Below are 15283 nucleotides of genomic sequence, written 5' to 3' on the forward strand. Positions count from 1 at the left end.
AGCAGACGATTGGACACCTTACGATAGATGGGCGGGGTTAACCGCTGTTAAAAGATTGGCCGGTTAAGCTCAACCGGGAGGAAGCCAGCTAGGCGTGCATGCAGGTCTACGCTTGTCCATCAAAAAAGAAACTGTGCGAGTAGGCAGTACAAACATGACTTCTGCTCATTGGATAGGAAACATAAAATTGAGGCGCGCGCGAGTCCCCAATTGGCTGAACGGGAAAGGGTGTGAGAGGGGGGGGCTGAACACGCGCGCATGTCCGACAGTGCGCTCTCGGTCACGGGAGCGCGCTTCAGCTGCTCCTCCAACTAGCGCAGACGAGAATGTTTCCCCTGCGAGGCCGCCATTTTTTGTCCTGAGGTAGCAGCAGCTGAACTACCAGGGTGTGGAGCTGAAGTTGTGCCCCGGATAAGTGTTCTTCAGAAAGTCACTCCCAGTCTGCGGGCAGCCCCTTGGGAAGCCGCTTTCTCTCTTCTGGCCTTTTGTCTGTGCGGACGTGCCAGCACGCCCGCGGAATATGGGAGGCGGCTTCCGACTCAGTTGAAGAGGCCTCGGTCACCCCCTCCCGAGTTCCCGCCTCGCCAGCCCGCGCCTCTCGCCAGGCTTCGCAGCCATGTCCTCCGCCCGCTTCGACTCCTCGGACCGCTCGAGCTGGTACTTCGGGCCCGTGTCGCGCAACGAGGCGCAGTCGCGGCTGCAGGGCCAACGGCACGGCGTCTTCCTGGTGCGGGACTCGTCCACGTGCCCGGGGGACTACGTGCTCTCGGTGTCGGAGAACTCGCGCGTCTCGCACTACATCATCAACTCGCTGCTGCCCTCGCGGCGCTTCAAGATCGGAGACCAGGAGTTCGACAGCCTGCCCTCGCTGCTCGAGTTCTACAAGATCCACTACCTGGACACCACCACCCTCACCGAGCCGGCTGTCAGGTAACGCGGAAGGGGAGGCAGGCACTGCTGCGACACCCGCCTCCCGGCAGACTGGAGCGCTGTGCTGTCTGCAGTGGAAGGCTCCATTCTGATCGCTGTCACTGTACTGCTGGGGGATGAAGCCGTGTCATGTGCACGGATGCTTGCAAGTACACGCCTAGCAGAGGACCAGGGTGGGAGAGGGCAGCAGGGAAAAGGTTGCCTCTTCAGGGGCTGAGTGGAGCCATCAGAAATTGGTGCCATCAGAAATTGGTGCGATGTTCTTTGAAGAGTAGGTTCTGCAGGTCCTTCTTGAAGCGGCTTAATACTTATGTCAATGCTTTTTGCATATATTGCATGGTTTGCTTCAATATCACTGCGCATCTTTCTAGTAAAATGGAAAGTTAGGCAGCAGTGTAACATGGGGTTGGAAAGTACTACCCTGGCTGAGTTGCGCAGTGAGCTGGGTAACACCACACTGAACATTGAAGTCTGATGGGATGCAACGCAGGGGTCGAAATTAAGTGAGCAGGAGCTACCACTGGGGAACCAGGCGCAATGTATGTTGTGTTCTACAAAATGCAAGACGCAAATGTAACATTTTCCTTATTGTTATGACCCATTATGCTTTAAATGTACTATAGTTGTGTCCTAATGGTTTTGTCCTAATTGTCTGGAGAGGATAGCTCGGGGGCAAGATGCTCGTCTTGGAAGCAAGATTATGCAGAGCAATACAGGTTCGCTCCATGAGTCCGCGCTTAACTACATTTAATAACCAATTAAATTTTGCATTATGGGTCCGCGCTTAAATACGTTTAAATAACCAATTCAATTATGCATTTGGGGTCAAATATACAAAGTTACACTCACATAAGTGGATTTCTTTATCATTTGGCCTGAAGAGCTAAAGGTAACTCCTGGCAGCTGTTGGTGCCAAGCTAACCAGGCTGTTCTATGCTACAAGCAGGAGCGCAATAGCTTCTAGCTCCTTTCAATTTCGAACCCTGTAATGTAAAGCGGTCTTATAGCTTCCTTCTACCAATATTTGGGGAAGGTGTTCTGCCGTTAAATTGCCAAATTTGAAAACCACCTGCTTGTCGTTTCTTCTTGTGGACTGGGGTAAGCAGCAGCACTTTGCATCCGGCATCAACTGTTAAGTGGGGATAACTCTTGAGAACGAAAAACTAGTGCATAGCATGGTGCTAATATAACTTCCACATAAGAGAAACATCTACCCTTTTGGTCCACCTTGCATATGACTCCACTAGTCTTTAAAACGTCCTTTGGATGTGTCCCAGGGTTTCTTTTGAGTATTTTCACACACATGGGGATGTATACCTATTGACCAGGAGTAGTTAAAGTAGCTGTTGGTGTCGGTTAACTCCTACGTGTTCCCTAGAAGTCTGGTTAACTAGCTTCCAGCCGTTTCGTTTCATGTTACTGTTGCGCACACGTGTAGCACTGCTTTACTTCTCTCAGCATGTATGGCTGATGATCCAATGTTTCTAATCCAAGGAGTGGGGATAAGGAGAAACATTATACAGGATGTACATGTGACTGGTGCCTTCTATGCGGCAGGTGTGTATTTCAGAGGAGCAGAGTTATCAAAAGTATCCATTTCATTTAAAGGTTTTGAGATGTAAAAACATTCTCAATGTATTTACCAGTGTTGCAGATAGGATTTGTTTGGAGTGAAGAGTATTTTACTCCCAAATTTTTACAAATGGAGAGTAAATCTAGTTTTAAGAGTAAAAACAGGTAAAAAGTGCCTGACAACTATCCAATTTGTGCATAAAACTAAAAAGTTGTTCAAAAACATTAGTGACAAAATGGCTGTATTTCAAAGTGGTTCTAAATTTATTGCACCTGTGGAAAACATTTGCCCCGCACAAGAACTTTGTAGATGCATACTAACCAGCTTCATCTTCATGATACTTGGGCACAAACTCTGTTAAGAGCTACTACAGATGCCAGCTAGTTACATCGGGTGATTCATAAATCAAGTCCTTTCCTCTACCAGCATCACTTCTGTGCCTCTCGGGCCTACTGTTGCTGCCCTGAGAGCCACTCCATGTTTTTGCTCAATCTCGCCTTCTCTTTGCTGCTGTTTCCCCTGTATCTCATTTTTCTGATGCTCTGCCTCTCACCCATAAGTATTGCAATGTCACGTTTTGCAGTCTGTTTCTGTCACTCTTCTTCTCCCATCTCAGCATTCTATTGTTGCTGTTTACCTCTTATATCTCGCTGATATAGCTACTCTTCCTCTCTCATGTCATTACTCTGGCTATTTGTTTTTTTCTTGTTGTGGTTGCTTTTGATTATCTTTCTTGCACTCTTATGTTGTTGGCATGCCCTTCTCTACTCTATTTTCATCTCTCCCCACCTGCGGTTAATCTGTGTTTTTTATTTTACTGTCTCTAAATTTCTCTTTTGCTTTGCTTCTATCCCTCATTCCTATTGTGTTTGTTATATTTATTAACTTAGTTTCCCTTCTCACTTTATTTTGTTGCCGTATCATGTAGCTCATTACTCTCTTTCTGTTGCTCAAATTCCTGTTTTGGATTATCTAGTATGTTCTGTCCCTTCACCCCGACCGCATACCTTTTGTTCTCCTGTATTGCTTAGGTTCACAGTTGCTTTTCCTCTCAGGTTTTTCTGTTTCATTTAACATGGCACCAATAAATATCCAAAAGCTGGAAATGGCTTTTCTATTATAAAATCTAGTGCAGCTTTACCACTGGGTGCTCCATTGTAGATGTGTGCAAATCTTCTTTTGGCCATTAGGCTGGGAATAGTAGAGTTAAAGGTTTGTCTGACCAGATGCAGCACTTGCTGCATGCAGATTATTTACCAACACTGTATGCCATTACAAGTATAGATGGAGTCTTAATAATGGGAGATCTTAACTCTGTGTATTAAAGGCAAATCTCCCAACCCAGAGCACTGTAAACTTAAGAGCCGAAATGGGCATACCTGGTGTAATTTTATGGCAGAATGGAATCTTTGGATGCTAAATGGGAATATGAAGGGAGACGTCCGCCCCGACCTGGAAGAGAGGCTTGTCCTATTCAATGATCAATTACATTTTTGTTTCAAAAGGGATTTTCAATAGATTTATACATTTTGATGTTAGTGGGAGCCTTAGGGACCATGCTATGTTAGAAACCATATATCAAATCAATCAAGAATGCTCAAAACTTTGTTATACCCAGTAACTATCGATAAATGGTGCCCGGCACAGATTGGTAAGTTTTAAAAGAGGGTGATCCACTCTGTGATAGACTGGGTAGAACCACTAGAGATATGACCGATCGGGAATTGGCAAAATGCTGTGAGCCCATCCGTTTTGTTGAATTTTAATGGGACCTTAATCCCCCGGTCTGCTGTGCTCCTATGCAATGTATTTCTCATAAGCATCAATTTGCTGCCCACATTTTAGATCAAAAAAGAAATGGACAACAAATGGGTCTGTTATGATTAAAGCAATTTCTCCAAAAACGCTTGTAATTTTTGGTCCATGATGACTTCGATGGAAAATGCAATCACCTCCTCACAAGATGTAATTGGCTTAGGTAGACCATTTTTCAAAGGTCTATGGTCCTTCTGACACCATGGAACCCAAGATTATAATACATTCAAACTGGGCACTAACATGCTCAATAGAGGAGATGTCAACCTTAATTAAAAAATCAGTTTTTCGATCTCCAGGTCCTAACGGACTTAGCAATGGGATCTTGAAAATGAACTCTGATTTGTGGGCAAGGGTGTTAAAATCTCTTTGAAAATATAATATACATTCCAGAGCCATGGAGAGGCACTATAATCATCCCCATTTACAAGTGATCGACTGGCAGTGTGAAATTACAGAGACATCTCACTTTTGGACGCGGATGGCAAAATATTTGCAGGTTTACTCCTGAGGGACCTAGAAAATTGGGCTAAAACCAAGGGGATAATCCTGACACAGTAGAAGGGGTTTAGGAGAAGATTATCTACCTCCCCGAACGCCCTTGTCCTTAGCTGTATCAGTTCAGGATCCTTTCTAAAGGGAGGTACACCTCTGTTCGGAGCCTGGGTAGACTAATCCTAGGCTTTCGATACTATCTACAGAGATCGTCTGTGGGGAAAATTAAATAGCTGGGGTTTACCCGATTAATCTTCTGGTCATTTTAATAGAACTACATCAAAACTTGTTTTTTACGAGTTGGAATGAATAGATTGGGGGTTCTATGGCATGCAATTGATATAGAAAGAGTTCGACAAGGGTGCCTTGTTGCACCATTTCTTTTCAATCTATACTTGTCAGACCTGTTTCAATGACTACAAGAGATGGCACTGGTGAGCCCAAAAACTGGCCAGATGAGGATACATTGGTTGGCATATGCCGATGACATTGTAATAGTAGATCACACGCAAATCGTTTTACAGCATCTACTTAATGCTTTATTTGAATATGCACAACAAAATGACCTGAAAACAAATCCAAAATACTAACCTCCTCACAAGGTCACAAAAACATTTAATTAGCATATGGGTACCCAATCCGTCCCCATTGTAAATGAGGTAACCTACCTGGGATCCCATATTAGAGCTTTCCCCACTAAAACCCATTTACTTGCAATATTAGACCTAAAGACTCTAAACATGGGATCGCAAATGAAGAAAATCCGTGCACTTTGTCAGGTACTCCATCTTGCGCGGAGGTAGCACATACACCTGCCTCCTCGTTGGGTCTTGGTGCCTGGTTGGTAGAAAACTCAGGGCTCCGTGACCCGGCGGAGAAAGAGGGTTAGGGTCCGTTGGTTAGGTAGGGGGGGTTTAGGGAAACCGGGAAAAGGGTATGGTAGAGGTAATGGGTAGGAAAGGGGGTTCAATGGGAAGATCGCCTTGCTGTTCCCTCCTGGGGTTCCTGAGGTCGATGGTACTCCGCCCACACTCTTACATGCACACTATGCCCCCAAAGACCTGCTTAGTCTCAATCTACAACTCACTTACCCAGTGTAAACATATGGCATATTATGGGTTACAGATGTGTTCCTGTCACACTTCTATTGCTGTAACTGGTGTTGGTGGTTCACTTCACAACCGATTCTCTTATTGCATACGATTGCCCCTTTACACAACTTATTGCTAGACACAAATGACGAATAACGAAATAGCATTTAGCTTTGTGTCGTGCAGCCGGAACGTGTGCCAAGAACTGCGGTTCCGGTTCTTGCCGTAATGCTACAGCGCCGCTACCGGTTCTTGCTGCAAAGCTACAGTGGAGCGCCGCTACAGGAGAACCAAAAGCATGTGTGAGTTTGTGTTAACAAGCTGTTACCACACACGGGACATTCAGGCAATCCGTCTACTCTGCGTAGCAGCAGTCAATAAGCTGTGTTGCTGCTCATGGAACAATCAGGCAATTAGGCAACTCTGCCTATCATTAGTCTAACGGAAATGTTATCGTAGCTTTCCCCAAGTTCCGACGTGTCTACAATGTGTCAGAGACCACTTGGTGTGTTCCTCCTAGATTCGTGAACACACTGGCCCAAACGCAGTTACTATAGTGAAGGAGTTCCCTATCCGGACGCTGATTGCGTTATTAACAATACAGAAAAGAGCACTCATCTTCTAAGGTGCGCAGGGCCTGCAGTGTTTGCAGGTGGGGTGTGGCCCCGCGTGCCGCTGCCTGCAGGAGCCCTCTGCCTGCACGTCTTCTCTGGTCCGTGTCTTCCAGCACAAGCGGGGTTCCTTGCGCGCATGTGCAGATGATCGAGCATTGTCACAATGTAGTCCAGAGGCTCGCAAGCATGCAATCCTTCTGGGTATTGAAGTCTCTTGGCAGTTGGCATGATCCATGATGCTTTCTGCTCACACCAAGCCTTTTTCCTGCAATGAACACACAATAATGTCCTGAAATGTTTTTTTGAACTTCACAAAGCTTTTCCTTGGGCCATGTTGCTGCCCACTTCCTACAATGTCTATTTAATGCCTTTGACCTACACCAGCCACTGAAGTCCTGACACTTTTTCTATTCTTCCATTAAAGGGAAAGTCCAGTAAAAAAATCTATTTTAAAAATAGATAGGCAACATTAAAAAAATACTAGCACTTTTTTTAAAAAAAACTTCCTATGTAAAAATGTTGAGCTATTCAAGCTCAAAATTCACCAAAGCAAGCACATGGGCGCATCCATTTTGTGAAATGGATGCCCGCCTGTGCTGGCTTTTGCTTTTGCGGCACTAAAGAAGGAAAAGCCAGCCAGCTGTAGTAAACAAAAGCTACCGCTGGGTGGCTTTTCCTTAATTGGTGCTGTACGCGGAGGATGGGGACCGGAGACCAGAGCAGGAAAGCTGCAGCTGAATCTCAGTAAGTGCTATTTATTTTTTTTTAAAAATAAGCACTAGCTGCGTTTTTTTTTTTTTTCTACGTTTTCCGGGCTGGAGGAGCCCGGAAAACTTAGAAATAAAACCACAGCTTTAAAAACATTGTATTTGAAAACGCTGCGGTTTTTCTTTCCAAGTTTCTCAGGCTCCTACGGCTCAGAGGAGCCTGAGAAACTCGGAAAGAAAAACCGCAGCGTTTTCAAACACAACCGCGTTGTTTCTGCCTGCTGTGGCTATTACTTTGGGTCTCCACTGCTCCCCAGGGTAGCACCGGAGACCCAAAGCAAGCAGAAACACAACACGGTTGTGTTTACATGCCGCAGGGTTTCTGCCTACAGCTGATTTCCCATTTGGGGCACTCGGGCTCCCCACGGGGGGCCCCGAGAGCCCCAAATGGGAAATGCTAAATGCTGCATTGTTTCTGCCTTCCCATTTGGGGCTCTCGGGGAGGGGGCCCCCCGGGAGCCCGAGAGCCCCAAATGGGAAAGCAGATTTAGGCAGAAACACAACCCAAGATTTCAATTAGCTTTTGAAAGTAGCCACATCTTTTTTTTTCTGAAGGAAATCGTGGCAGCAGGGCACCAACTCGCAGAGATGCACGAGATAGTGTGCCTCAGGACACATGGAACACACTAACCCAATGGGAATTCCGCACAGGTCCTTCCATTTGTCTGGGACTTCTTACCCAGATCAATATCCGGTCTACTATACAGGAACAAGCATGCAGGGTATGTGGAGAACAGGAGACAGCACAACACTTGTTGGTAGAATGCTCCATGATTTATGGGGGTGCTGCCATAAAGTCTGTGAGTGGTACGCAAGGAATAATTAAAGGGCCGCATTTACAAGATTTCTGTGTATAAAAAGGCCCCACGTTTGGAGGTCTGGTATTTACCATTCAATCCAGCAGTCAACTTTACGACTTTAAATTCAGGCTTCGTATGTACTGAGATCATGTAGGGAAATATCCACTTTCATCCCTTGTTATGAGGTCATGTTCCTACATGGTGTCTACTGCCATGGACCATGGTCAGTTGAGCACAGGAGCAATGGAGTGGTAAAAAACTACTGTCTGTCGGTATGCAGACTTTCCATCAAAAAGTTCTATGAAGGGTTTTTCCATCAAATTCTTTCCAATGTGAAAATGAGCATCAGATGCATATTTTTGTGGGGTAAAGGGTTCATTTTGTTTGGAGTGTTTTTAAGGGTTAAAAAGACATTCAATGACGATTCCTGACTCTTGGCCTAACGCGATAATTGTTCCCATTTACAAAAAGGGCAATCGGGCGGACCCTACAAACTATCGCCCCATTGCCCTGTTGGACACGATAGTTCTTTGCCTCTTTTTTACGCAAAAAACTAGAGTATGGTCACTGTCCAAGCAAATACCTGACATTCGGCAAACTGGTTTCACCAAGGGTGTCGGCGTGGAAGTAAACTTGCTGCTTCGAACTATCCTCAAGCCAGAAACCCTGAAGGCAAAATCATCACTGTTTTTGGCCTTTATCGATTTACGAGGCGCCTTTGACAGTGTAAATCGCTCTAAATTGTGGCATAAACTAGAAAGGTGGAATTGCCCAAGTAACCTGATTGAACCGATCAGAGCACTTCACTCAAAGACTGTTATCAGCATAAGGCTAAACAACCTAGGAAATCTATCTACGCAGATTCCAACAAACATGGGCGTGAAACAGGGTTGCCCCTTGGCCACCGAACTGTTCATCTCTGATATTCCTGCTCATCGCAAGACTATGCGTTGTTTTCCACCCAAACTAAACAACACAGAAATCGGATGTATCATACGCCGACGATGTTGTCTTACTATATCGGATCGAGATCGGCCTACAGCGGCAATTAACAAATTTAAACGATTACTTGAACGCCAACAACCTAGTGTTAAACATCGAGAAGACTAAGATAATCATCATTGGTGGGGCATGTACCAAAAAAACAGAATCCATTTACGTGGAAAGTTGAAAACAAAAAATTGATGTGGTGAATTCAATCAGATATCTGGGCATCTCTTTCAACAGCTCCATCTGTGAACATTATTGGAAGCAAGACATGATGAGCCGTATGACCCAATTCAGCATACAGGGTCAGTTGTTGAACAAATCATACGGGAAATTTACAATAGTGCCTGTTTTGACTTTTTACGTCCAAAAAGTAATTCCGGCAATTACTTTTGGCTCAGAAGCCGGATGTAATATCAATGCCCAGTTTTGGCAGAAGTTGGAAGGCATCTTTTGGCGACGCGTACTGAATCTCGCGTCCCATACCTTGATGACCCGTGCAAGGTATGAACTCTTATTAAATTCCGTTCACACTTGTGTCCTGTGGAAATCACTAATGGTCATGCGCAAAATGAATTTAACTCCAACACCGCCAGCATTTCAAGTCTTTGCTGCGAGGCCCAGTCTAGGAAAATCAACTCTTTTTCAGAAGAGTGTAAGCAACTAATGGAAGGAACCATACTCGGTGCGGACTTGACTCTGGACGATCTTATAATGAGACCACAACTTGCAAAAAAAAAGTTTGAGAACTTATGTTGGATCCAGAACATTGAACAACGTCTAAAGATGACGACAACCTTGGACTCTGGAATTGGAGCGCACAAGTTAAACGTCTTACCTCGATACCTGACAAACTGTCCATCTAGACATCATCGTGATCAGTTTCTCAGATTCCGCTTAAATGCGGTGAAAACTAAACAGATGTGGCTTCGTCATTCTAAAGAAGTAAATGACAACTTCTGTCGGTTCTGTCAAAACGAAATCGAATCCTTAGAGCATCTCTTGGCAAAATGCCCACAAATTATCTCAAAACGGATGCAGCACCTAGGAAAATTCTTGCCGGCGCCCCTAAGCGATCGAGACTGGTGGTCATATGCCGCGGCCGGTCACTGCGTTCAATTGAGCTGTGCCGTCATTGATTTTTTGGATTCACTGCGATTAGAGACAAACCCTTGAACATTATAGGGAATGCTCTTCTTGGGAAATGGAACTTAGAATGACAAATTTTGTATTGTACCAGTAAACCTTGGAATGTGTCATTAACTTGAAACAAAAGTCTGATGCCAAAGTACTTGTACTGAGGCATAACAGGCTGTCGTTTCAATTAAAAAAAAGACATTAGATGCTCATTTTTTAGTTGGAAAGAATTCAATGGTACTTGCCTTCGATTGAAAAAAATTAGCTGGAAAGACATGTAAGCTTGTTTGGCTAGTTTTGTAGCTCCCCTGTTTCTCAGCTGGGGGTTCAAACTTATTTTTCTAAAGCTGCTCCCCTTCAGTAAAAGTTAGTTTGGGGGTTGCTCCAAAAAACATCTTGTCAGTCCTTCCCTTTTCTAAAAGAGCCTCCCCTGACCCCACAAGGAATTGGTCTTTAGACTCCTGCCATATGCCTTCAATAGTTCACAGGTGCTGTACGGGTAACTTGTGGGGCTTGCCGGTAACTCATGATGCTAGGCATATGGGGTAACATTAGTGAAATGCGTCATCCCACACTGGATCTGCAACCAAGTAAACCAGATGCTGCAACTCTCTTACAGGTTGTTTGGGAGTTGTATACTGGCCAGCCTGCTGCCAGATGTCCTACCTCCTGCTGCACTTTCTCTGTAGTTTTTGTGCCACTCTGCAGGAAGTTTACTTTAGTGGGACCACCTGACCCCTGTTACCACATTGAGGAGGGATCAAATCAATCCTGTACTTGCTTTGCTAAAACGGGTGATGGTAATAGTGCCCTTCCTTAGACTACAGATCTGAAGAAGGCAAAGTGGCGTTTTTGTTCTGTAGATGTACCCACTTGCCGGGTTACCTGTACAGACCAAGAAATGCTGGTGAATGGGGCACAATACACTTAACCTACACACGTGCAGCAGAGGGGTACACCATCTCTGATTTATGCTGCACATTTCAGCTTTTTGTGTTGGGGGAGGGGGGGGCAAAGACATGCAAGTAATTTTCCAGTGGTATTATGGCGTGCAGATTGAAGCTACCCTGAGCAATGCCTGCGGGTCTGTCTCTAGGTGTTTTGTGTCCAAAGCATAAGTGCAATTGTCTTGTGGGCTTGTGATTAGGATGCATTGGCCCGTTTGGGCAATGGTATGTAAGTTGGTGTTGGTGATGTACTGTTTGGCTTGTCTATTGGGGTCGATCTTAATGTCTTTAGTTAGTGGCTTAGTCTGTTTAGTGCGTTTGAATGTGGATGTTTGGAATGTTGGTGCAGAGAAGTTGGTGGAGTGCCGGGCAAGCCACTTTAGTGTGTCATCTGATGTGTCTGGTGACTTTCTCAGTGGGGAAAGGGGTGCCTTTCGAGCAAGGTGCTTGGAGGAGAGGCGACCTTGTGTTGCATTCTGTTGAGGACTGATGTGTAGCGGCTGGTTCTGGATGGCACTTGGGCACACAGGGAGGGGGAAACAGAGGGAAAATGTGGAAGTGTGTTCAGATTAGTGATTACAACTGTTTCCCAAGGAGAGTATATAGTATGGCTTCTAGAGAAGCTAGAGTCCAGGTGGGCTCTTTAGGAAAATATTTTCATGCTAGGAGTTCAAAGTGCATTATCTAAGTGCCATTAATGCAGGCTTACATTGGGGCAAACCCTGTAAGCATAAAGACGGGATGTTATATCGCCCTAGTTGACTTGCTTTCCCTGTGCAATTGAGCGTAGAACTTGCATTCCCTGCAAATGAGTTACCCACAAGTGAAGTGCTGGCGAAAGGAGGCACTATATTCGTTGATCTTGCTTACTGCCTTAACTGCTTAGATGTTAAGGAACCAGAGACTTGGAACCATATGTTTTTCTTTTGTCCGGCACTGTTTTTTCGATTGTTGTATTTTAGACCCCGGCACTGTTTTTTCGACTGTATACCCCTTTGTGTAAGATATTATGTGGCTGAGGAAACCTTGTGACAAAGGATTGTTTGGTTGTCGTCTCGCTCCACAGGGTTAGCTAACAATCCTGCGCCCACCACCACCCCTAGTGTGAAAGCTGTGTTGTGCAAATCTTCTACCACCATTTTGAATTCTATTGTGCCAAATGCTATACCACTTTTGTCCACCACCCCTGAAAATGAGCCCCCCAGTGTAAAATCTATGTTGTGCAAATCCTCTACCAACATCTTGAATTCCATTGTGCCAAATGCTATGCCACTTGTGTCCACCACCCCTGAAAATGAACCGCTCAGTGTAAAACCTGTGATGGGCACCGCCCACAACACGCTCGATGCACCTAGCCCCTCCATACCACCATCTCTCATCACGAGCTCCCCCACAGCCACTACTGAACCCCACCTGAAATGCCCCATGATTAACGCTAGATCCATCAATGCCCATGCCCTAGACATCCACAACCTCCCAAGACCTAGATCTACTTATGATCTCAGAAACTTGGCTACATGAGGCCTCTGGCCCTGCGCTCTCACTCGCCCTACCTCCTGGCTATTCCATCACTAGACAAGACCGCCTCTCCAAAGGTGGAGGTGTAGCAATTCTCGCCAGAGACTACCTCTCTGTCAGAAAGGTAGAGAAATCCCTGAACAACAACAGCGACTATCTCCAAGTCAAAATAACCCTCTCCCCCACTGCACAATTACTGTGCACACTGTATACCGCCCACCAGGAGACTTTCAAGCCTCTCTCATCCACCTCCTCTCGGACAACCTCAAAAAACAGTCTAAAGCCATTCTCCTGGGGATGTCAACCTAGGGCTCCGGGATAGTAAGGACGTAGCAGCAAAATCCCTCGACACTGCCCTCAAGGCGCTAGAGTACAAGAACACCATACTTAGCCCAACTCACACCCAAGGCAGAACGCTGGACTGGATAGCACAGCACAACTGTCCACTCATCATCACTGGAAACACTCCTACCCCATGGTCTGACCACCACATTATCACCTTCAGCATCCTCACCGCTAGTTCCCCAGCTACCCCTTCACCCAACCACTCCCTCCCTGCCTCGCCAGAAGCTCCCGCCAACTCACTAAGGAGAGGTTATTGCCCTTCCTCCAAGGCCCAGCCTTCAGACCACCTTTCTCTTCAGACCCTGAAACACTCGCATCAACCTATGATACTGCCATCAATGCAGCCATCAACACCATTGCCCCACTCAAACCTCGAAAATCCAAACCCACTGCACATTCCAATTCTTGGTTCACGCCGGACCCCCTCTCACTCCGCTATGAGAAAAAAGCCACACTCCCACAGTGGCAAAAGTCCCACTGCGAAAAAGATAAGATCTTCAAAGCCCTTTCCACCAAATACAAAAAGGCAATCACCCAAGCCAAATCCTTTGAATCCAGAATCTCGGAAGCCCAATCCAGTACTAAAGAAATATTCGCCATTTTCAGAGACCTCGAAACACCCACTCCCGCCCCCCAGACAAGGACTGGTGTGACGAAATACAGAAGGCCATGCAATCCAAAATTAGCCTCCTCAAAAACAAAATACTAGCCACTAAACAAGCCCTACCGAACAAGCACATCCCAGTCCCACCGCCTGCCCCTGATTCCCCCCCCCCCCCCCTTACCCTTCTCCTTCAAACCCATTCAGGAAAAAGACGTCATCAACATAATGAGGAACATTAAACCCTCTAACTGCAAAGGTGATGCTTGCCCAGCCTCCATTATCAAAGACTGCGCACAACCGCTAACTCCCTTCCTAACAGCCTTTGTAAATGCCTCCTTTACCACAGGGATAGTCCCTGCCTCCCTCAAGGAAGCCTGGGTCCGCCCTCTTCTAAAGAAGCCAACGCTCGATCCCACCTCCCCCAATAACTACAGACCCATCACCACTGTCCCTTTCCTCCTCAAAATATTGGACAAAGCAGCCTACCTGCAGGTTCAACACTTCATTGAAGAGAACAAACTCCTTGGTCTCCGCCAATCTGGCTTCCGCCCCAGACACGGAACAGAAACAGCCCTACTTGACTTCAAAAACCAGATGGACGATGCGAGAGACTTGGGCAAACCTGCACTTCTCCTACTCCTAGACCTCGCAGCGGCCTTCGACCTTGTGGATCATGGCGTCCTATGCCACCACCTCTCCACCACGGCTAAATTCTCCCCTGAAGCCACAGCGTGGATCACCTCCTTCTTACAAGACAGAACCATGCAAGTATTCTCTGACTTAGCCGCCACATCACCAACCACTACTCTGTGGGGTGCCCCAAGGCTCCTGCCTCTCCCCCACGCTATACAACATTTTTACACGCCCCCTCTTCCTCATCCTCGACGCCATGGGCATCTCATACACCAACTACGCCGACGACGCACAAATCCTCATCACTCTCACAGGTAACTACAACACTGACTCCCTGGCCCGCAACAACCTTTACAATACCATCCAAGCCTGGATGGCAGACAACGGTCTATGCCTCAACTCTGATAAGACGGAACTCCTCCTCGTAGGCTCTCCCGACACCCTAAAGAATCTAGATGCCCAATTCAGTCACTTCACCATTGATTCCATTAAAATTCGAGTCTCCGACTCTGTCAAAACCCTGGGAGTTTATCTGGATGCTAGCCTATCCATGGACAGACAAATCAATGTAATTGCCTCTGCAGCGGCATATCATGCCAAACTTATCAATGCAGTCAGACCCTTTCTCTCCAAAGAGAACTGCACTAACATAGCCAGAGCCATCACCGGCTCTAGGCTAGACTACTGTAACATACTCTTTCTAGGAACCTCTAAAAAAACCTAGAGAGACTACAAGTAATACAGAACAACGCGCTACGGGCAGCCCAAGGTATTGCAAAAAGAGAACACATCTCTGAGGCCAGAAAACTAGCCCACTGGCTCCCAATAAAAGAAAGGATATTATTCAAAGCCCTGACATTGACCCACAAGTGCATCCACCTCACTGCGCCTGCATACCTCTCACAAAGGATACACCCTGTCTCCACCACCAGGCCAACCAGATCACCCTACACCAACATGCTCTCAGTGCCTCTAGTAAAAAATGTAAAAGCAGGCGGATCCAGCTTCCCTTACCTTGCGCCCTCGC

The 15283-nt window shown here is 46.2% G+C and overlaps 1 protein-coding gene across 1 annotated transcript in view; it reads left to right on the forward strand.

Moving 5' to 3' along the window:
• Positions 1-213: 213 nt before the first annotated feature.
• Positions 214-15283, forward strand: part of CRKL (CRK like proto-oncogene, adaptor protein) — a 124709-nt gene continuing 109639 nt past the window's right edge. The window contains exon 1 of the mRNA XM_069619885.1: positions 214-930. Coding sequence (XP_069475986.1) covers positions 617-930 — 314 coding nt within the window. The 5' untranslated portion in view covers positions 214-616. The remainder of the gene's footprint in view (positions 931-15283) is intronic.

Source organism: Ambystoma mexicanum, chromosome 10, assembly GCF_040938575.1.
Source record: "Ambystoma mexicanum isolate Mex_15411 chromosome 10, UKY_AmexF1_1, whole genome shotgun sequence".
Lineage (NCBI taxonomy): Eukaryota > Metazoa > Chordata > Amphibia > Caudata > Ambystomatidae > Ambystoma > Ambystoma mexicanum.